This window comes from Nelumbo lutea, chromosome 3, assembly GCF_056320005.1.
Source record: "Nelumbo lutea isolate HS-2025 chromosome 3, American lotus-T2T, whole genome shotgun sequence".
NCBI lineage: Eukaryota > Viridiplantae > Streptophyta > Magnoliopsida > Proteales > Nelumbonaceae > Nelumbo > Nelumbo lutea.
Window position 1 is genome coordinate 31,822,042 of NC_142686.1, and position 22,997 is coordinate 31,845,038.

At 41.2% G+C, this 22,997-nt stretch overlaps 1 protein-coding gene across 2 annotated transcripts; it reads right to left on the minus strand.

Moving 5' to 3' along the window:
* Positions 1-277: 277 nt before the first annotated feature.
* Positions 278-5,348, minus strand: LOC148864039 (homeobox-leucine zipper protein ROC8-like). 2 transcript variants are annotated; one of them, XM_088974684.1, is made up of 10 exons: positions 4,746-5,348; positions 4,220-4,337; positions 3,900-4,082; positions 3,296-3,760; positions 3,088-3,189; positions 2,774-2,983; positions 2,501-2,681; positions 2,140-2,405; positions 1,952-2,041; positions 278-1,811 (listed from the first exon to the last, which is right to left on the minus strand). In XM_088974684.1, exons 1-10 carry the CDS (start codon positions 4,859-4,861, stop codon positions 1,422-1,424), a joined length of 2,121 nt encoding a protein of 706 aa, XP_088830810.1. In that variant the 5' UTR covers positions 4,862-5,348; the 3' UTR covers positions 278-1,421. The 2 variants fall into 2 exon arrangements, with proteins under 2 accessions (XP_088830810.1, XP_088830811.1); XM_088974685.1 differs by having other exon boundaries at positions 1,647-1,845; positions 4,746-5,310.
* Positions 5,349-22,997: the final 17,649 nt, after the last annotated feature.

The window sequence follows — 22,997 nt, forward strand, 5'->3', positions numbered from 1 at the left end:
TCATGGCCCCATAGGGTACATTAGATAGAAACACTGTGTACTGTTTTAACCCATAACAAGCTTGCATCCAGATCAAGATGATGCAAACTATATGCATATGGGAGCTATATGGTGGAAGAAGGGTGGGTCCATATGCATATAAAATCTGCCATTTAATCTCTTGTTCACATTTCATATTTGGGTCTTAATCATCAATCACATAGACAAGGTCCAGAAGATGGCCAAGCAGGAGGGTTTTCTGTTTTCTACCAGTACCAATGAATGAACGACCTTCAAGTGGAGGAAAATCACTCTCAAACAGAAAGCAAATATACAGCATGATCAGTACAAAAAACTGAAAAATTTTCAAATGAAATACATCACTGAAAATATTCATTATATCATATGAAATGTTCTCTTTTGAGTAGGACAAAAGTAAAGCAGATATTGTTGGCATTCCGTCCTTCTAACATTAGGAAAAAACACAAGGTGGACTAATTGATGATGATGCTCTATAACAAACAAATTCCAAGCTGTTAATAGTGGGATCCACTTTGCCCTCAACCTATTGACTAGGCCCTATGCAAGACAGGAATTAATTAATTGAAACATAATTCAAGGTATGGGAATTAAAAATTTGGTGATCCTCCAAAACTTGTTTTTGAGAGAAATTTTTGAAAACTGTCCTATAACTAACTGGCTGATCCATACTCATAGACGAAAAGAAGTCACTGAACAGAACTCAAAACCCGCACCATTACCCTTTTTTGTGAAGATAGATAATGAAGAAGAAAAGAAATTAAAGAGACTGATGTATGGATTCAGAAGAAAGGGAAGCTAAACCAAACTAAACTCTTTTCTTGGGCCTGTATTAGGTGGGGAGCTCATGACAGAGAAAATTTTAAAGGAAAAGGAAATCCAGACAGGCACAGAAGGAAGATTATATAGAGAACTGAGAAATTGAGAAGAGAGAGATATAGGGAAGGAGAGAAGCTACCAAGGAAAATTAAAAGCTGAGAGAAAATGTCCAAAAAGCAAGAAAAGACACAGTTATGGTGCGGTCGTCTCCCTCTTTAAAGACCTTTCTTTCAAGGTAAAATGTAAAAAAAATAATAATAATAATAATAATAAAAGTTCTGTTGTAAAAGTATTGAAGTTTTTTGTTATGAGTTACGAAAGCAGCAGCCAGGTTGCAGATGATGATGAACCCACATCAGCTCTTGATGAAAGCATTCAAGTCCAACCAACCAACCAACCCTACCAACTCCTCAACACCTCTCTCTCTCTCTCTCTCTCTCTCTCTCTCTCTCTCTCTCTCTCTCATTCAATGCAGCCAGGAAGGGCCTCTGATTTCTGATGTCTGTATTTAAGGAGGGTGAAGAGGGGGGAGAGAGAGAGAGAGAGATCAGTGCCAGCAGCAACAGCAGCTGAATAGCAGGTCATCAAGAACGGGGGCAATTCAAGGCAGCTTTAATCCGATGAATTGTATTGCTGATAACATTATTAACCGTAGACACTGTATCTACAGTCACCCTTGCAGTTGGCAGGCTGCTAACAAGTATCTGATATGCCACGGTAATGAGTGACCCACTTGACCTGCTTGTGTTACCTTGCAGTGAGCTTGAAGATGCTCCCTCTGCTGCTTGGTCCCGCCGGCCATCGGAATAAATGGCAAATCCTGATGGCAGTATATTGATGTAGGAGGTGTCTTCCCCGCTCATTGCTATATTAATTGCTGGCAAATCTACCGGAGAATAAACAACAAGTGATTCTGATGAATCTATGCAACTTTCTTGAAGTAGTAACATGTTGTTCTGGCTAGCATTGAGAGTCTGTACGCGATATACAACCATGCTCGTAAGCCAACTATAATCAGGGAGTAGTGATTATAGCCAGATGAAAAGGGAAAACAAAAGCAGAAATCTAAGAAAAAAAAAGTTACAGAAGTAACAGATATCTGATTCAAACATACCCGAAGAACAGAAATACAGTTTCCCGGATGAGATCCATTTGCAATATGGGCAACCTCCTGCACTGAATTACCATGGGAAAGAAGATCCCACTGTACAGATTACAAAATTCAAAGACAGTCTTAGTATTTCTGCTTGCTCTTAACTCATTGGAAAAAGCTTCAAGGAACCAATACTTGGTTAGTTTTACCTGAGCTCGATTCCTCTCATCCCTGATGAAATTGAAGACGTTCTGCCAGGGTACTGGAACCCATATAGAGGTTGCTGCACTCAGAATCACACCAGTTGGTTGTCCAGGTTCTGTGCTCTTGTGGGCGATAACTCGAACTCCACTGTCACCTAAGCCAGAGAGTGTCGTCCACCGCCCGCTTGACGCGCTTATGTTAGCACAGAAACTGTTTACCATTCGTTGGGCAAGTCTCATCATGCTTCTCCTTCCATCAACAGAGGGGATCACTGTAAACACATCATCATCAAAGGCTTACACAGCCATGAAGTTTGATTTCTCCAAGGAGATTAAATTCTCAGAAGAATTAAGCTGATTACTGTACCTCCGCCAAGGTCCCGACTAGAAGCACCCGACACCATTTGGCAGGCAAATCTTTCACACATCCTCTGCAGTGTTGCAAGCCATCTTTCAGCTCCATATGCCATCCCACTGCTAACAAAATCTCTATATAGCCGAGGAGTAGGAACCCTGTCTTCCAATTCCACATGTTCCAGCCAAGAAACCTATTAAGTATTCCCCAGAAAATGGGTTTTCAGGGTCAGTACTTGCTTAGTTATAATGTGAAAAAGTAATTTCTGCAGTCGATATTTTTCACCTTTGAATACCCATTAGGTATTTCTTGAATCAAGCATCCAGAAGGAAGCCTCCGACATTGGAGAGGTGAGACAAGTTGGTTCTCTCCGGTGATATCAAAGGATACATCCACTACAGCCCACATGCCTTGCTCAATTTGCTGGCAGTAACGAACAAAATAGACTTCTCGAGTTGGCACAAGTGGTGAAAGAACCTGCAACTCTGCATAAATCTGCGTCCAAAATTCTACAAGTTTAGACAAGTTTCTAGCATACTAAAAGCCCAAATGTTGCATTATAAAATAGAAGTGAAGAGAATACTGATTTTGCCAGCTACCAGTTGCAAGGAACCACTATGGCTTCCCTCCATCCCAGGGGAGAGAACTTCAATTTGCCTTGCTCTTGAGACCACTGTAGGGAAACACTCCACCCATTTGTTCTGCATTCTAGTAAAAGTTCATTCTGATAAATAAAAACCAAAAATGGGTATTCAGAAGTACTCTCTCTATGAACTGTTGAACAACACTAAGAGGAACAGAGCTCACCAAGTTTGTAAACATGTCAACCAAAGCCAACCCGTTCATGATCACCACTCCTGAAGCTCTTGACATCTCAATACTAGTATCTGGGTTTCTCAAGCTGCAAGCTCTTGGGAATAGTCTCTCATAGCTTTCGTGGTTGATCACATCCCTCCCATCATTTGTAGACTTCCTCCACAAGGGCTCATCTGTCTGCAAAAGCCTGATAATTTCAGCCATGGCACTGGCAGCAAGATCTGCCATTACTGCCTTCTCCATCTCTGAGATGTCCGTTGTCTGAAATGGCAATTGTGGATCGGAAGAAGAACTTGAGGCAAGAAGATCAAGATCAAGAGCATGTCCGCCCATTCCTTGACCTCCCAGACTCCCAACTGATAAATCCAATGAAGAAACTGAAATAGGTGGAACGGGTGGAAGCTGTGAGATCGGCCTCCCAGTATACCTCGCTGTGATGCTAGTTATTCTTTCAAGCTGCAAAGAGGGGAAGGAGTGGGGGAATCCAAATTAAGGACAATAGAACAATCGAATGAACACAGGAGACCAAAACAGAAAAAAAAAAAAACAATAAAAATGGAGGTGGTCTGAGTTTCAGTCATATCTAAAAGCTTACTTCTTCTCTCAGTCGGGCATTCTCCAACCTCAGTTTCTCTTCATCAAAATACTCCCCACCAGGAGGACCCCCACAAGTTGGGCAGATCACATTCTTCAGTGCCTCTCTGATTGCTATGTTCTCACTCCTGATCCTATCATTGTCTTGTCGAAGCGCATTGTTATCAGAACGTTCGAGTTGTGCCTGGATTAAACCAGCATATCAAATTTGTCATTTCTGAAGAAGCAAGAACTCCGAGGAAAAAAAAGAAAAGAAAAGTAGAAAGTAAAGCATCCCCACATCATCATAGAAGCAAAAATCTATCGGTACAGTTAGATTACCTTCATCTGGGTCCTCCTGTTCTGGAACCAAAACTTGATCTGACGAGGCTCTAGCCCCAGCTCCCTGCTTAACTGCAAACGTTTCTTTTCGTCCGGGTGGGGACAGTCCTTGAATACCCTTAATCCCCATAAACAAGTGAACAAACTCATTACCATCAATAGAACAATCTTCATTACCATGAGTAAAGAAGAAGATAAGTTGGCAAACACCACTAAAAATGAGTAATAAACACTTCCTCTCCTAGTTTTTAGTCAAACTGAAGAGAAGCATACGAAAACAGAAGCACAAAAAGAGTCGGAAATCAATATAAAACTCATTAGCGAGAGCTGCATATGAGCCCGACATGAACACTTTTAGTTCCTATGATCTTATCAGGGTCAAGGAAACCAAAAGAAAGAAGATCCAGATGGACGAAAACAAGGAAGAAAACAGTGAAAGCAACATCTGTAAGAAGTTCTGAACAAGGAAAACAGTACAGAAGACAAGAACAAAAACGTTATATCATATGTAACAGTGATCTCTTACGCTTCAAGCCGCTGAATCTGCTGAGCAGTGTGTCTATGGTAGCGTTTCCTCTTGTCATGAGGATCAGGGATGTCTCGGTCGTCCCCGGAACCACCGCCTCCGACGCCGGCTTCCATTTTCAGTCACCAACACACGCTGTTAATCACTCAGTCGTTGTTGTTGATGAAGCACCTTGTTTCTTCAAATTTGAGGGTATAAATAGCAATTTTCTGAGTGAGAACAAACCCATAAAGCAGCAGAGGAGGGATTTGTTTGGATTCTGGTTCGGTGTGCTCCACTACACGTGCTCCTGCATTACCCATTTCTCATTTGCGGAGGAGTAGAAACGGCCAGAAAATCGGAGGTATCAGCATGAATCAAGGGAGAGTGAGATACAGAATAAAGCAAACCAAATTTAGATGAATTAATGGGGCTCCCGTGGATTTCGAAGATGTGTAAGAGCAAGAGAAAACCGACGAGAAACCAAGATAACAAGCCAGCGAATGCCCAGCATTAAGTAACCGACGGTATTAAAGCCCCTGTTCTGAGATAGCTTGAAGAGGCTTTTAAGTATTTTTCCTCACCATTCCAGGACTCTCTCTATCTGTATTTGAAGTTTGGTACGCGCACTCGTAGGAGTACAGGTTGGAGTCTTTAAGACATGGTTGCCGGCGACGGCATATATCGGCTGCCGGACAGGCCTTTCCGACAAATCTATTTCTCAATTTAGTACGTTTGGTTTTGGTTTTCGACCGTACGGGAATAGAAATGTGTAGTGACGGAGGTGCCCTTTGGTACCCTTTTTTCACACACACCTCAATGTGAACAAAAGTCAAACCTGTTTGCTCATTTGGATAGAATGTAATTTAATGAGTTTTTCCTCTTTTAACAAGGTGGGTTTTGTTTGGGTGAGATCCAGAGCTAAATATAAATTATGATCTTAAGAATGTTTACCATTGATGAGGCAGAATGTCAAGATTGATTGATAATGAAATCTCCAGAGAAGTTTCTTTGTTTGCCCCTCGGTTTCATCTAAGACTGTCATAGAAAGTTGAGGGGTTAATTAAAAGAATTTCACGAATTTTATTAGCAACTTTCCCTCAACTTCCTATTCCTCCCTTGTTTTCTGTCAAATCAAATGCGTGTTGAGGTAAGTAGAGTTATGATGGACGAGTGACGATATATTTGAAATTAGGGTAAATCTATGATATCGGAAAGGTATGATACAAAGGAGTTTTCAGCAATGCAAATCCTTTTGAATTTTATGATATAAATTGATTGAGTTATAATATATATATATATATATATTTTTTTTTTTTTTTCCGGTATCATAGTTGAACTCTTAAATTAATATGATTAAAAAAATTGGTTAACGATTATATTTCGACAATCATGTTCGTTAAAAAACAACAAGTTATACAAGAAAACGACATTTGTCAAAAAAAAAATGGCATAACTTTTCTTGAACCCTAGCTAAAATTTGAATTGATGAGTTTCAATGGGTTCATATTTGTTTGGAATCAATGTGATCAAATAATTGGTGGATTTCTTACTCCTTTTTGGCTAAAAATACAAGGAGGTATTTTGTCATACAACTTTTATATTGTTTTCAAAGACCCTAATTAGAAATTCAATGGAGTGGAGTAGCTTAAAATGAGGTTTTAATAATGAGGATGACAACAATGACAATACCAACTATTATATACTATAGGCAAAATCCGCTAAAATTGGATGAACTAAGTCGTCAATAGTCGCTTTTATCAAGATAGTAAAAGACTATCAAGTTCTCTTTTTAAATATGACAGGCAAGTAGCATGTGCGACCTGTGACGCAGATGGATAAACATGAGGACTACTAATGTATGTTTTTTCAATTTTCAGCCTTTAGGCATATAAGGCCAGATGATAAGCTTTAGGCTGTTGGTAAAAACAATTAGTGTTTCGAGTGTTTGGTAAAAATTGCTTTTAAAAGTGTAACAATCTAACTAAAATACTTTTAAGTCCCAAACCACGAAGCCTAAAATTGGGGCACACATTCTGAAGCTTATCCAAGTGCAACTGTTTGGGTGAAAGGCTATGGATTTTATGATATGAAGCCATGATAAAATTCAATCAGAAATGAAATGATTTCATGAAATTTTTAATATGCACATTTTTTCAACTTTGCCCTAGATAAATAATTGCTAAATTTGGTCATGTTATCTATTTAAATTTTCAAAATTAGAATGAAAATATCCATAATCACACACACACACACACATATATTAGTTCATTTAAGTGAATGGTTCAATGGTTTGTAGGTTGAACATTAGCTTGTAAAACTACCAAGTTTTAATGAGGATTCAATGAATTATTTCATAAAGCCAAATTAATAAGGTCCATCATGCCAATTTTTAGAAATCTGATGGTAACCTTACGCATGGACTCCATCGGATATGATTGAAGTGGTTCATTACAGAAATGTGGCTAATTTTTCTATATGTTATAAATTAATTGTGGATAGATTTGAATAACTCACCATCGTTGTTTTAGTAGAAATTATCAATGTTGAACCAAGGAAAAAAAAAAAAAAAACCATCAATATTCCATATATTTGCCATTCAATTTACTTCTATAGCACCATGAGAAGGATATGTTTCAAATTTTTACAAGTAGTGATGAACTCTGCAAGTATTCTATACACCTACCATCATCACCATTGTTATCATCACTAACAATCACTTCTATTATTCCATTAGCCCCTTTTGACTAATAAAGACAAGAATTGAAGTGGGTAATCCAATCCATTTCTTCAACAATTAATCCTCTATTAACAGTCTGATTTGTAAACTAGGTTCATTCAATTGGAAAAAGAAAACCGGTATAACCATCCATTGTGGAATTGTCCTTGCCATCCCCAATCACTATTAACTCATCACATAAGTGGTCAAGGGCATTTTTATAATTTTGTCATTTTAATGAAGTAAAGCCATTCTTAAAGAGACCGGATCTGCTCTTCACACCTGACGCCTCACATGCATATCCTATCATGCATTTGGGAACATCTCCCATATAAGGCGCCCACTTGTGAGGAGCAGATCCCGTCACATTCTTAAGATCTATTGTCCTTTTCTTCACACTTCACACCGTTCATCTTTTGCAACTAATCTAATATGAATTGGTATCTGTTCGTCACAGACCGCGCCTCACACCGGTGTTACAGCCACATTCCATTAATAATAAATATAAGTACGGAAGATATCCCCTATGTGCGGTCAGCACATGCTGTGAGAGTCGATCGGGATTCGTTTAATGCTACCTATCTATCAATCAATGATTATGAATGGAGGATGGAGGATGGATCCATCCATCATATCCATCATCCATGGATTGATTGATGCATCAATCCATGCGTGCGTTAGTGAAGTCTAAAAAAAGGGGTTGAAAACTTTTCAAAATGATTTTCACCTGCAACACCACTCAGCACCCCCCCTCCCCCTCTCCCCGTTGCTGTCAACGTCGTACGTCCCACCCCCTCTTAATTCGTCCGTATGCCGTCAGAGGGTTGTTTGGTGATAAAGCCTGGATCGCATTCAATGTTCTCCGGTCTCCTCCCTTCTTCTTCTTCTTCTTCTTCTTCTTTCAGTTCTACCTTCTACGAGTTCGTCCTCCCTCCGTCTCCTTCCACCCCCTTTCCTCTAAATAATCCCCGCGGGACCCACACCTAAACCTTAAACCAGCTCTTCTATTCTATCGTCCGATGTCTTTTGCCCAGAGGTGATGGATCTGCCACGTCATCACTGTTCTGCACTGTCGAGTGACGAGATAGTATTAGTAGAAACTCCCAAGTCCCAACCCCCCCCCCCGGCCCCGGCCCCCTGAAACCGTTATCTCTCCGTCCGTCTGTCCGTCGCACTCGGAAAGTGGCTAGATCCTGTTCCTGGCTCCAAGGGCGCTTTAGACGGAATGCGCATTGAATAAGTAAATAACGCGTGGCGATGTCTTAGTACAACATAAATAGTAAGGCCCCCTCCAGTAGTAAATTAGTAATGTTGAATTTACAACCAGACCCTTCGCTCAGTCGCCCTTCAAATCAGTGCTATTATGTGTTCTGTCCAGTTTCCACGTGTCCAAGCGCTGATTTTTGCATCTCACTTGTCAACGACTTCTTCATTATGTGAAATGCTACTACCGTGTGCGGTACACCCTACGCGGTGTTATATATCATGAATAAAATGAATATTTATGTAGAGGACCGATTATGATACAAGAAAACTTACGGCCAATCAATCCTAGTGATCGATCGATCAGGTGTTTTGATTGGTCAAAATCTCTTTCTTCTTTCAGGTAGGATATCATAGATTTTTTCTTTTTTTTTCTTGTCGTAAAAAAAATGAGAGTTCTACTATCGTGCGGTAATTCTATGATAAAGGGAAAACCTCAGCCTCACAATACAAGGACAAGGGAGCTATTGTCAAAGGTGGGAAGCTAACCAATTCATGGGGATTTCGGAGCCTCAGCATCTTGAAAAGGAGAAATCGTGTAAATACCCTGAGAGCTTGCTGTGATTTTGCTTGATAATTTTTGGTTTCAGGAATTCTCTAAGCATGCTGTCAAGACTCATAAACCATTTTTAGTTTCAAGAAATCCTCATTCATTCTATCATTTGCATCACATCATAGAATCTGAATTATTCCTATGCACCACATGGAGCCAATACATCGGAGCATAACCAATCACAAGTAACACACCAGTGTCTCTACAAGTAGGACCGGCATGTATAGACACTTGATTGCATAGCTCTGCCTATACACAGTGGTGCGAGCATGAGATCCAAGTGAGATTGAATCCCTATCTCGTTTTGTCATGTTTTTCTAGAAGCAAATCAAGCAGTAAATTGGTAATTCTCTTTCTGGAGGTCATATAAACTTGGATGTTTTGCCTTGATCTCTTAGTTTTATATGCTTCTGTGATATTTGAGGGCGTATTAATTAACCCCATTTTGTGTAGCCCTTTCCGATCTATACAAAAAAAGTAATAATAATAATAAAGATTGGAGCCCTCCTTTAGAGTTTCATCGTCTAGCAAATCATCCTAATTCCTAAGCGGATATGTATTCAGAATATTCAAATAGCCTTGTCTAAAGCACACAGGGAAAGACGTCATGTTGGAAGAATGAGAGACATTCTGGTCGGATCTTGGTTTATATCGCCTGTATTTAATATATCATTTGAAACAACAACCTCAACCAACAAACGTACTTGGCATCTATGGATTGGCTTAGAAGTAGAATATCCAATTAATTGAACCAATCTTGGGTTTGGACTAATGGGGCCTTGCCATAGAAACCTAGATTGATATGTGGCTCATAACCTTACCACTTGTCCAGTTGTTAGAGCCTCAAGATCCATTGGACCCATTGATGGGTCAAATCAGTTAAAGATCATTCTGTTGCGTTCTTTCAGTTTCTACTTTGGCTAATGTTTTAATTAGGTTGGAGCTGGGTTTTGATTGTTGGATTATGCTACCTATGGCAAGTTATGGGCCCCCAGACCCAGTTTTGGGACCAGTATCTCTTAGTCCTCACCATGTTCTTTTTTTTTTTTTTTACTTTATTTATATTAGGGTTACATTCAATGCTTAGCTAACTTAGCTGCAAATGGAATTCTGAATTTAAGTTCAAATTGGATCCAGTTAAGGGTCATCTGAATTTGATTCATTTATGATTGGATCCAATATAGATCCGCCCTACATAATCTGATTTGATCTGATATAATTCTATTCAATTTGATTTAAGTATTGTGATTATGTATATTTAAAATTTATATTTTATTTATTAATGGAGTTAGTTTGGATGTTTATTTTTCTTTTGAATGCCAATAAGGCATTTTCATCCAAATAACTTAAACAATCAGGCACACAAAGATGCTTAATAGTAGTTAAGAAATTGGGACACCTCTGAACATGTAAACAAAGAGGAAACGTTGCAAAGCATATGAAGAATCAAAAGTAAGTCATCAATTGGTGGGATTTATGTGAGAGATACCCAAAGAAGCCAAGAGTTAATAACTATTCCTTCAATTCTTCTTTGGGAAGTTTGATTTGAAAGATGTTGAAGAAATTATGAAAACGTTTGTATAACAGTCATCAAAGTCATTGAGAAAATAAAAAGTTGGACCCAGGAACTGAACAAGGCTGTTCCTCCTCATTATGAAGAATCAAATTTTCGGTGGACATATTTAATTCTAGTCGCAAAAATATATATAAAAAAAAAAAACATTTGCAGAAAGAACTGTAAAGTGGATGAAATAGATATTAATGCTGTCCAATTTGAGGTGTAGCCGAGTTAGACATGTAGTAGATAGTCCTACTAACTTGGATGAAGCAAAGGTAGAAACATGAGGTGGTGCACTAAGCAGATCTGCAAACAAAAAAAAGTTAGAGGCCCGAGGATGAGGTCCTTGGGGAAGACACTCTGAGACTCAAGTTAATAGAGAACAATGAGATCGGTCGAGTCGAGCTAAAGATGTCCAACCTTTGAGGAAAGATGACTTTAAATAACTGAGTGTCGTGTTCACTCGGGTACACTTTTTGTAGGGTTTTAGGGAAGAGACTGCCCACTGAGGTCAACATAAGGCTCCTCCATCCTTGGCGAGGGTCTCTATTTGTACGAGATAGCGTTTATCCTTATCTGTGAGGGGTTACGCTTCCTTTGAGGTTTTACCTTATCCTTGGTAGTTGGCATGCTAATCTATTGATGTGGATCGAAGTTGTCAGCCACGAAAGCATTCATGTGGCAACTTTGACCGGCTGAGGCATGGCCCTAATTAGATACCTCCCTCGAATGGTTTGTCAAACTTGACATGTATAGAGCTTCTAGAGGTACTCTCTGCAACGAGGGGGATCATAAGAAAGCCTAATGGTAGCATTGTTGATGTCTTATGGTTTTTACTCTTCAATTCAAATGGAGTTGTTTGTGGTTTTGGATGAGTTAACTCTTTGCCTCCAATTTCAGCTATAATATGTAATAGTAGAGAGTGGTGACAAAAATTTCCGTTGAAGTGATTGAATGGCTTGATCTTATTTCCATGGATCATTCATTATACCCTCCTCAATATTAAAGATTTGGTCTCTTCCATGGAAGTCACTTTCATTCATACTTCCAATGAAGCTGGCGCTTTAGTAAATACAAGTAATATTGATTAAGAGGCGTTTCAAATATATTTTATACTCACTGAGCTCCTGGAAAGAAGCAGAATTGCAGTTATAGAGGATTGAATTGATCTTCACTCTGCTAGGATTAGATGGATGTAATTAAGTTTTGTCTTGAAGTTGTATTTGAATGGGATGAGTGTGTGAGGGAGAGATTTATAATCCGTATATAAAGGAATCAAATTTGGGTGCACCCTTGGATTCATTTGCAGTCTTAATTTAGCTTCAACAATTAAGGAGATCACAACTCTCTTAAAAGCTTATTCACTATAAAAAATTAGCAATAAGTTATATCCAGTTCAGCCAATACATTTTAGCCCATTTTTATTGGAAAGATGGAAGGGATAGGGAGGTGACGAGGACCGTTGTTTTAACTTTTAAGCCGGTCTCTCTGTGATGCTTTAATGTGCATTGGAATTGATGTTCTGTCATCTGTGGCGTTCAATCACAAGATCAGTGCAACGAGACCCGTTCGGCTCAGATCCGGCAGCCCCACAACCCGGCCCAATCCAAGTGCTGGGTTTTAGAATTGGACTGACGCAAAATAAGTTCAATAGTTAGTTTATTTTATCAGCCTCTCTCTCTTTCTCTCTCTTTAATTTTTTACTTTTTTTTCCTTTAAGCAACTGATTCAGCCAATCAGACTGTTTGACACTTTGACCCATTACCCAATAGCCTCGATTTTGAAAACCAATCTAGTTTACTTAAAATTGCCGCTGTGATGATAGTTTGGAGCAGACTAGGAATTAATTGGATCAATTTGGGAATTGGGATCCCAATTGCCACAAACTCGGATCTCTTACCCACAGGACTTACGGTTCAACAGTTGTATATTGGGAATAGAGAAAATCAAGTTTTTTTATTATATCGAATGGGGCGGGGATGGGATGATTTTCTCCCATGGGAAAATTTTCATTCCCGTTAGTGGGGATGGGGAGAACACTCCCCAGACCTTGATCCCTGTCTGTGGAATCCCCACTAATATATGTATTAATGTATACATATGATATATACATTTATATATTAATATTTTTAAAAATATGGTTGAATGTATTTGAATCTTTTTTAATAGGATTGTAAATTTTAATTATTTCATTTTTATTTTTTAAATAAAATAACAAGTAAAAACAAAATAATTAATATTATAAAAAATTATAGGGAGTGGGATCCCCGTGAGGATGGGAATCCCCATGGGGACGGTCCTTGTCCCTGTTAGCGAAAACAGGGATGGGAATGGAGATTTTCGTGGAGACGGTTGCCATTCCTAATTGGGAACATCTCCTCATGAATGATAACATACCAAGGATGTTCCCAATGTACCACTGTATTATTCGGTGGGTAGGAGATCCGAGCTCAATTGCCACATGCTACACGGATAAAGGATTAAGATCCATGATTTAATAAATTTGCATTGGTGCCACACAGAATGTTCCCCACCCCTCATCCAATGGTCAAACTTAAAAAATATTGCCTCATCTCGTCCAATGAGATGTTCCCCACCCCTTCATCAAACTAAGGGTGCCCAATTACAATCCTTTGGTTGTTTGTTTTATTATCCTTTTTCTTTTACATATAGGCTCTGTTTTATTTATTCAGTCGGGTAAGTGCATTTATGTCTCATGTTTTTTTTTTTCAAGTAAATAAGGCAATAATACTTTTGGTCATAAAAATCTATTATTAAAAGGAGCATTTTTATCAAATTCAAGTGTTAGTAACTTTTTATTTAGGTGGGAATGTTATTTATCCACGTTTTCATGGTCCCCACATAAAATTCAAAAAATTAAATAACATTGGTTTCTTAGTCAATGGGAACCAAAATCCCATTGACCAACTTTCAAAAAAAAAAGCCCCCATAAATAAAAAAGAAATAAATGCATAACCCTCAAACGTGTTAAAAAATAATTTGTATCTTTGCAGCTTTGGCTCCGCTTGTTTGTGATACAAACACCAAACTGGAGCATTTTTGTACCCCAATTCGGATTTGTGAGCATTTATTTTCCATACACAAATACATTAGTTCAGATAGCGAAAATGTTTTTTTCTTTTTTTTTTTTTCTAACAGGTTTGTCCCGTGAAGAGAGTGCATTTCTGCATCCATTTTCCATTGATTTTTCATGATCCGTAACTCAGACAACCGACATTTCCCCAACCCATCTATAGTCGTCTGTGCGTTTGAGTTCCACAATAATGGTGTTTGTCTTTTGCAGGGTTTACATCTGTTTTTCATACGGTTCCTGTATAAATCTATTTCAGATGTTTGGTGCATTTAACCAAAATTCAACACACCAAGCCATCGTTAGGCTCAGTTTGGAAAGAGTATAAATGCAAATATATGCAGTGAAAATGCATATAAAATACAAGGTTTTGTACTTTATATATTTGCGTTTGTACTCTTATCAGACTGAATCTTAATTGGTGCATTTAGTATTTGTTCACGTAATTCTACCAAACACCAACAATTTTGTATACGTATTTGTCTCAAATGGAACAAACGGTAAGAGTTCAAAACAGGTGAACCCAGATAGCATTTACGAACCGGAATGAGTGTATTTATGCACTCTACAAACTTGTATTTGCATTGCTTCCAAACGGAGACTTTAGGAGAAATGAGCAAATGTAAATCAATTCTTCCTCTTCCTTTTGCAGCTGCTTTCCAACAACAAAAGAACTAATTTCATTTTGCTAGGGTTATTGGTCAGAGCCAATATCTTTTCTTTATTATACGGCCTTCACCTTCCTTCGCAACCAGAAAGCCAGACATTCAAATACCCAATTGATAAATCAAGAACTAAAAGTAGACAAGTCCTTAAAAACTTGTGCTTTTGTAGAAGCCATCAAATTAAGGAGAATTTTGAAAATAGAAATCGTTTTTTTAAGTATTTACATTTTTTTCAGCATAAATAATCAATTCTTAGGATGACTTTTGAGCTCAGAAAAAAATGATTAATTCCAGCAATTTAACACCCCTTAAGTTTGCTATTAGATTATAGATAAATTTGTTTGCAAGATACAGCAAAACCTCAATAAGAAATTACAATCAATAATGTTAAAAAACTTTCAATGAAACCTTTTAACAAAAGTAATTTGGACTGAGAGCTACAAGTGTAGGGCAAGTTTTCTCTAACTAAAACATCTTGATTTACATCATTTTCATAGATATTGGAGTCAGTTTAAAAATTTTCTCAGTTTTGTGAAAGAAACTTCTTGTAGAGTCACGATTAATGATGGTTAAAAATTTAAATTATGTCTTGATGGTGTGTGATCTAGGAACTCCTAGATGGAAGGTGATTCAAACTCCAGTTGGGCGGTGAGCTAGACCAATCTGCAAAATAGTAGATCAGAGAATTCGGGGTGACTAACCCGGCGAGGTCGCTTCGATGCTTAAGTCAGTATTATACTGTGAATGTGAGCTGAATACTTGAGAGCTTGAGTGCTACTCAGTGGAATAATCATGTGTACCTTTGCCTTGAGGTTGCATGTCTTTATATACTGGAGTAGTCACGGGCCTTACGGAAGAGCTCTGTGATCTCTGGGCTATGCAGATAAGGTTTGTTCCATTTTTGAAGGAGAGCAATATGTTGATAAGGCTTATCGTTTACCTCCGATTCAGGCGGAACTAGGACGAGTCTCATCGTGATCCTGAGAAATTCGGGGCCCGTTGGGGAGGCCTTTGGAGTCGATTATGTGGCGTTTTGGCTCTCTAGCCCCAAACTGACACTTTGATTCTTTAGTCCCGAACTGGATTGGGTGTCAAGGTGCCTCTGCACTGAGGTGGTTTTTTGGGCTGAGGTGGCTGAATACCTGAGCTCCGAATGTTGCGAATTGGGTTCATTTGGCTGAATTGTCACCCCTCGATCAGATTGTGTCTACGTGTCCCCTTCTTATTAGGTCGTGCCAAATCACCCTTCATCAATTGCTCCCCACTCCTTGTGCCAGGGGTCCTAACCTGGTGCGGGGAGTTCATGACGAGTCCAGGTGGATTTGGCACAAAGTCTAGACGACTTGGAGGGCGAACCGTTGGTCGGGCCTGTTCAACCATCTGGCTCAACCATGAAATGACCTAGGTCGCGTCTCGGTCATGCACGGACGTTACACTGTTTATAAACTCCGCGGATGCCAAAGAGCACGCTCAACCGATTTCGTCCTCGGGTAGCATGCAACCGGTTTTCATGGGAGCCATTGGATCGTATAGATCTCGACCTTTGATCGCTGAATGTGGTGGACTATAAATAGGGGGCCGAAGGGCCCATTACCTTCGCCATAAGTCATGCAACTGAGCTCTCCTGAGATCGTGTTGGAGTCCTTTAGCTCGCCATTCTTTTTCTTGTGTCCGAGGTCGTTATTCTCTTTTTTGGTGAGTTCGTTTTCTTTCACTTAGTTGTTCCCTTTTCCTTTTCTTGTCCAATATGTCTAGTGCTAGCATAGATAGGTTACTTAGCAATTATAGTGAGCCTGAGGGTGCCAAGGTGCGGTCCTCGGCTCCCGCCAGTGAGGCTAGCTCTTCGCTAGAGAGCTCCTCTTTACACCTTCTAGGAGAAACGGCTTAACCCGACGTCGGGCCATCTCGGCCTGAGGAATCCAAACTTCAGGGGGAGCGACTGACCTCCGAAGAGGGGGTCCCATCTTCTTCTCAAGGTTGGGATCCTGACAACTATGGCCCTTCCACAATGACCTCGGACAGATTGTTGTCCTTGATAACCCGTTACCGTCTCCCCGACACCCTTGTCTTCAGCATTCCTTTGGGTCAGTACCCTTGGGTTCATGATCATCATGAGCTTGCGGTTTTTGAGGAGAAACTCGTAGCTGGGTTGCGCTTCCCGCTCCACCCCTTCATCGTAGAGGTCATTAAGTTTTTTAACATCACTATTGACCAGTTACACCCGAACTCTATTCGTACCATTGTTGGTACAATCTCACTTTTCCATGAGTATAACCGACCTCTTACCTTAGATACATTTAGCTCTATTTGATCTATTAAGAAGAACTCCTCTTGCCTGCACAAGGACACCCGATAGAGTTATTATATCTCTCATCGCCTCGAGTTCAAAGTTTTGTTCAGTAACCCAAACAAAGTATCAACCTGGAACAAGAGGTACTTCTTTGTTCGGAACCCCGAAGGATGGACATTCCCAACTCATTGTGAGTGGCCATTAAGGACCTCGGAGTGAGGCTAGATGTTGAGATTAGGGCGGTCATCAATTCTTGGAGAGACCTTGGCCTCAAAATGAAAGATTTCCTGGCCGAGGAAAAGCTTGTATGAGCTGGACTGAGTCCTCTTGGTAGGCCTCCACCTTGGCACATACGCTACTTCTTCCTTTTTCCTTTGTACTTACTTCAGTTCGCAGCTAACTCTTTCTTTTCTCTTGCAGAAGCCATGATGGGTGTTGACGCTGCTAACCTTTTAAGGAGTGTTCAGAAGGGAAAGAAGAGAAAGGCCTCAAAGAGATCTCTTCGAGAGGAGGCCAATTCTTCAGTTCTTGCCGAAGCTGAGGTCGCAACGCCAGAGCCGATCTCTACCGAGCTCCTTGAGGAGGAGGTTCGCCACAACCTCCGGTTGTTGACTTGGACGAGGACCAGGATGAGGGGACCCCACCTCGTGAGCCTGAGGGTACTTCGGTGCCCGAGCCTCAGCCCCCCTTAGCGAAGGAGAACGGCCAACTACTGTATGGTGGTAAGTAACCTGCCCCTTTGTTTACTTTCTCATTCTTCTATTAATGGTACTTACACTTGCTTTCTATTTTTTTAGGTGAATTCTGCTATCCACTTGCTCATCTACCAGTCCGAGATTCGCTTGAAGCGAGTTCGGGAGGCCAAAGAAAATGCTCGGAAGCTTTATCGCGAGCTGGATTTAGCTTGGGGTGAAGTCCTTAGATCCAAGAAGGGAGCTCGGATCCAGGAGAAGCTAATCCTAGTGCTAACGGAGGAGAAGAAGAAGCTCAAGGGGGAGAAGGAAGCTCTCTTCCAAGAGAATGAAAACCTCGAGGCGATGATCAAGGAGCGCACTGAGATCTTCGACACTTCCATTTAGGAGGCGCGGATTCAAGAGAGAGATCGCGCCATCAAGGAGTTCAAGGAGTTCCCTGAGTTTCATGACCTCTAGGTCGAGTATGACTCTAGCTCATACCGGTTGGGCTTCAAGCTCTGCAAGTGACTGATGCGACAAAAGTTTCCCGAGCTCGACTTCAAATCTATCTCCATGTCCGCAGTCACTCCTGAGATGGCGAAGGAAGCCGGTGAGGAACCTAACTCCTTTGAGGAGGAAAGTGAAGACGAAATTCTCGAGGTGAGACTGTCAAGGGAGGCAGGTCAAGATGACGTGGAGGAGGACCACATGGAGACCGACCTACCTGTTGGAGGGGATTCTGGAAGATCTGATGCTTAGACGTGCCTCTTTCCTTGGGCCCCCCCATATATGATCTATATCCCGAGCCTCCGAGCTCGGTTGTAGTAGATGCTGTTGTTGTTGTTTTTTTTTTTTTTTTTTTTTTTTTTTTTATGTACTTGGAACTTTTGTTAAAGAAGTGCTATACTTCAAAAAAGTCTCATGTGTGTGAATACAACAAAATCTTTTTTTAGTAAAAATTTTTCTAAGTGTTGGTTATCCCGAAGTGCCGAGCTAACAAGCTGGACTCCAAGTAGGAATAATTTCGTACCGTTGTACGCCGAGGTGGGTGAACACTGTAGGGTACATGTCCGACCTGTCTATGCACGGGCTACTCACTTGCCTAAGTGTTGGTTATCCCTTAGTGCCGAGCTAACGAGCTAGATTCCAGGTGGGATTAACCTTACGTTGTTGTACGCCGAGGTGGATAGATAACATAGAATTTGCACTCAAGCTGTCTATGCCTCATAAGCGACTAGGACTTGTTTGCCTATGCCAAAGAGGCAACTAGAACTCATCTACCTAAGCTCGACGCCATAGGCTTTAGGCTTTTAGGAGTGACTCACAGTCCTCTTTCTAGTAGATCATCTTTTTTGACCAGTTTGGTGGTCACATAGACTTAGAGAAATTTTGCCTTAGAGTCACAAGTTCATAAGTAGTACCTTCTTAGGTTATCAATATTCCATGCTCGAGGTACCTGCTTTCCTTCCAAAGTCTCGAGCTCATATGTGCCTTCCCCGAATACCCACTTTACTCAGTACGAACCTTACCAATTCGGTCTGAGCTTACCTATACCAGGCTCAAGTACCATAACCTTCTGAAGAACCCGGTCATCAACATGGAAATGTCATTTTTTGACCTGGGCGTTATAGTATCGATCTACTCTTTGTTGGTAAACTGCGGTCCAAATGTAAGCCAAGTCTCGTACCTCCTTTACCAGGTCCAAGTTAGTACGGATCTCATCATTGTTTGTTTCCTCATCATAAGCCTCCAATCGTAATGTGGGTACCTCTATTTCCGTCGGGATCACCGCTTTTGTGCCATATGTGAGGTTGAAAGGGGTCTCACCCATCACGGTCTTAATGGTAGTTCGGTAGGCCCAAAGGACACTAGACAGTTCCTCCACCTACAATCCCTTGGCTCGAGCTAAGCGAGCTTTCAATCCATGATTTATCACTCTATTAGTTACTTCTGCTTGCCCGTTCGCCTGGGGGTGTTCCACCGAGGTAAAGTTATTTTGAATCCCCATCTTGGCACACCAGTTTTGAAACTTAACATCTTTGAACTGCTTCCCATTGTCGGATATCAACATTCGAGGTAGTCCAAAGCGGCATACTATGCTTTTCCAAAAGAAATTTTGTATGTTGCGGGCTGTGATTGTTACCAAGGGTTCGGCTTCCACCCACTTCATAAAATAATATTACAACCAAGAACCTCCTCTGCCCTGTTGCTGGCGGGAAAAGACCAAGGATGTCGATTCCCCACTGTGCAAAGTGCCATGGGTTGGTGAGGTATTTCAAATCAGCAGTAGGTTGGTGGTGGATGTTGGCAAGCCTCTGACACTTGTCACACTTTTTGACGAGCTAGAGTGCATAAGCCTTCATTGTGGGCCAATAATATCCTTGCCTTAACACTTTCTTTGTGAGGGCTCTGCCCCCCAAGTGTCCGTCGCACAAAACTTCATGGGTGTCGTGAAGTACATGCTCAACTTCTGAGGGTCGCAAGCAACGCAGGTAAGGGAGCGTGAAGGATCTTCTATACAACTGTCGATCTATGAGGACGTACTTAGCTAACTAGCACTCTACCCTCCGGACCGCGTTGCATTCTGCAGGTAGGGTCCTGTGGAGTAGATAACTCGCGAGAGGGTCGATCCAGCTCGGTTCCGCTTGTGATACAGAAGCGACCTCTTCTGCTCCCCCGAGAATGCTGAGCCGAGGTAAGTTCTCTATGTACACAGTTTGCATAGTGTTGCTGCTCGTGCTAGCTAGACGTTACAAGGCGTCGGCCTCGGCATTCTCGGACCTTGGAATTTGTCTGATAAAGCGGGAGATGAAGCTGCGCAGGATCTCTCTGACTTAAGCCAAGTAAGCTGCCATAGTGGAGTCACATGCTTCATAATCACCAGTGACTTGGTTGACCACTAGCTGTGAGTCGCTACATACGATGAGGTGCTTTGCTTTCATTTCCCTTGCTAAGGTTAGCCCGACGATCAACGCTTCATATTTTGCCTTGTTGTTCGATGGCTCGAATCCAAACTAGAGAGCATACTCCAACTTCACCTCACTCGGGCCATACAGTATCAGTCCTACACTGCTTCCCAATTAGTTGGATGAGCTGTTGATGTGGAGGATCCAAGGCTCCTCATCCCAGGTCGGTTCCATTCTGACCAGGGCTGGTGCCGCTCTGGTTGATGCTCCCGTCGTGTGAGCAAGCTCGGCCAAATCATGGGTCGCTGTGCCGAACGTGCATTCTGCTACAAAATCTGCCAAGACCAGGGCTTTGACTGTTGGTCGAGGCTCATACCAGATATCGTATTTGCTTAGCTCGATGGACCATTTCGTTAATCTTCCAAACACCTTGGGTTTGAGCAGAATCTGCCTTAGGGGTTTGTTGGTGACAACTATGATGGTATGGGCCTAGAAGTACGAGCAAAGTTTTTGAGTTGTTATGATTAGTGCGTATTCTAGTTTCTGGATCTCCGGATATCTAGTTTCTACATCCTGCAAAATTTTGCTAACATAATAGATGGGTCGTTGAACCCGATCTACTTTTTGATCAATACTGAACTAACGACTAAATCGCTCGCAGAGAGGTATAGTTTTAACACGTTCCCTTCTTCGGATTGAGTTCAAACTGAGGCGGTACCTAAGTATCTTTTTAGCTCATCAAAAGTGACCTAGCATTCTTTCGTCCACTCGAAGTCCTTGCTCTTTTTTAGAGCTTTAAAAAAGGGTAAGCACCGGTCTGCCGATTTGGACATGAAGCGGCTCAAGGCGTTTATTTGGCCGATTAGTCTCTAGACCTCTTTTAATTTATGAGGTGGTCTCATATCTAGAATTGCTTTTATTTTGTCTGCGTTGGCTTCGATGCCACGTTGGTTGACTATATAGCCTAGAAATTTACCCAAAGTGACTCCGAAGATGAATTTATTTGGATCCAACTTCATGTTATTTCTTCGTAAAATTTGAAAAAACATCTTTAAATCATTCAACTAAGAATTCGAAAACTAGGTCTTCACGACCATGTCATCAACACAACACTCTACTTTATTGCCTATTCATGGCTCAAAGATTTTATTTACAAGGTGTTGGAACGTTGCCCCAACATTTTTCAATCCGAAGGGCATGACCTTGTAATAATATAACCCAAGCTCAGTTATGAAAGCGGTCTTGTCTTCGTCAGCGGGATCCATCATAATCTGGTTGTAACTGGAAGTAGTCTTTTGGGCAGACTCTATTCAGGTCAGTGTAGTCGACGCGCATGCGCCATTTGCCATTGCTTTTTTCACTAGAACCGGGTTAGCAGCCTAGCTCAGGTAATGGACTTCTTTGATGAAGTCTTCTGCGAGGAGTTTCCCAACCTCTTCATCAACTACCTGCCAACGTTCCGGGGCGAGGTTGTGTTTCTTCTACCTTACTGGCTTGAATAAAGGGTTGGTATTAAGTTTGTGAGTTATAATTTTTGGATCAATTCCAGGCATTTCTGCCATAGACCAAGCAAAAATATCTAAATTTTCAAGTAAGAAACTTACTAGTTAGGATCGAAGTGGTTCGCTGATTGAGGCACCGATCTGAACAGTTTTGGTCAGTTCGACGACAGAGATTGGTATGTGGAGTGTCTCTTCTTTTGGGGTAGCTCATTCATCGGTATACTCCACTGTCACTCGAGCTTAACATCCTCTGCCAGCTTTGCTTTCCCTTTTAAGGCAGCCACGTAGCACTTGCGTGATTCAAGCCGGTCACCTCGCACGACTTCCACTCCACAATCAGTTGGGAATTTTATCGCTAAGTAGTAAGTGGATACTATCGCACGTAAAACATGCGTGAGAGGCCGACCTACTATGGCATTGTAAGGGAAGGGAGTCGTGACTACCATGAACGCGTGCTCAAATCGCATGATGTTCGGCCGTGTGCCAACTTCCATGGGTACTGTGATTCGACCAAGAGGTCTGACCTCCTCGCTGCTGAACTCTACCAAAGGAGTTTCTACCGGTTTCAGGTCACCTTGCTGTAATTGTAATTTGTCAAAGGTCCTTGAAGAGTATACCTGCTGAGTTGCCTGAGTCTACCAAGATGTGTTTTACCTCGAAGTCGTTAATCCTTAGCTTCACCACTAAGGCATCATTGTAAGGGTACTGGATCCCACATGCATCGTCCTCAGTGAAGTAGATCAGTTCTTCAAGCCGAGGTCACTTCGGTGGGTTTTCCCCTTCATTCTCTGATTCGCGGACCAAGGTCCTCCCAACTACCGATGTACATCTGGCGATGATGGACCCGTCGATGATCATGTTAATTACCCCGTGGGTTCGTCTTTCTTCTAGCAACTATCGTGGTGGTTGCTCATTCTGCCTATTGACATTGGGGCCATTCCTCCTCTAGTCCCCCTGTCGATCTGCTTGCTTGTCTGCTTGCCCCCTCTCTTCCCGCAATATTCTTCAAGTATCCGTGACAGATAAGTTCCTCAATCTCATCATGGAGATTC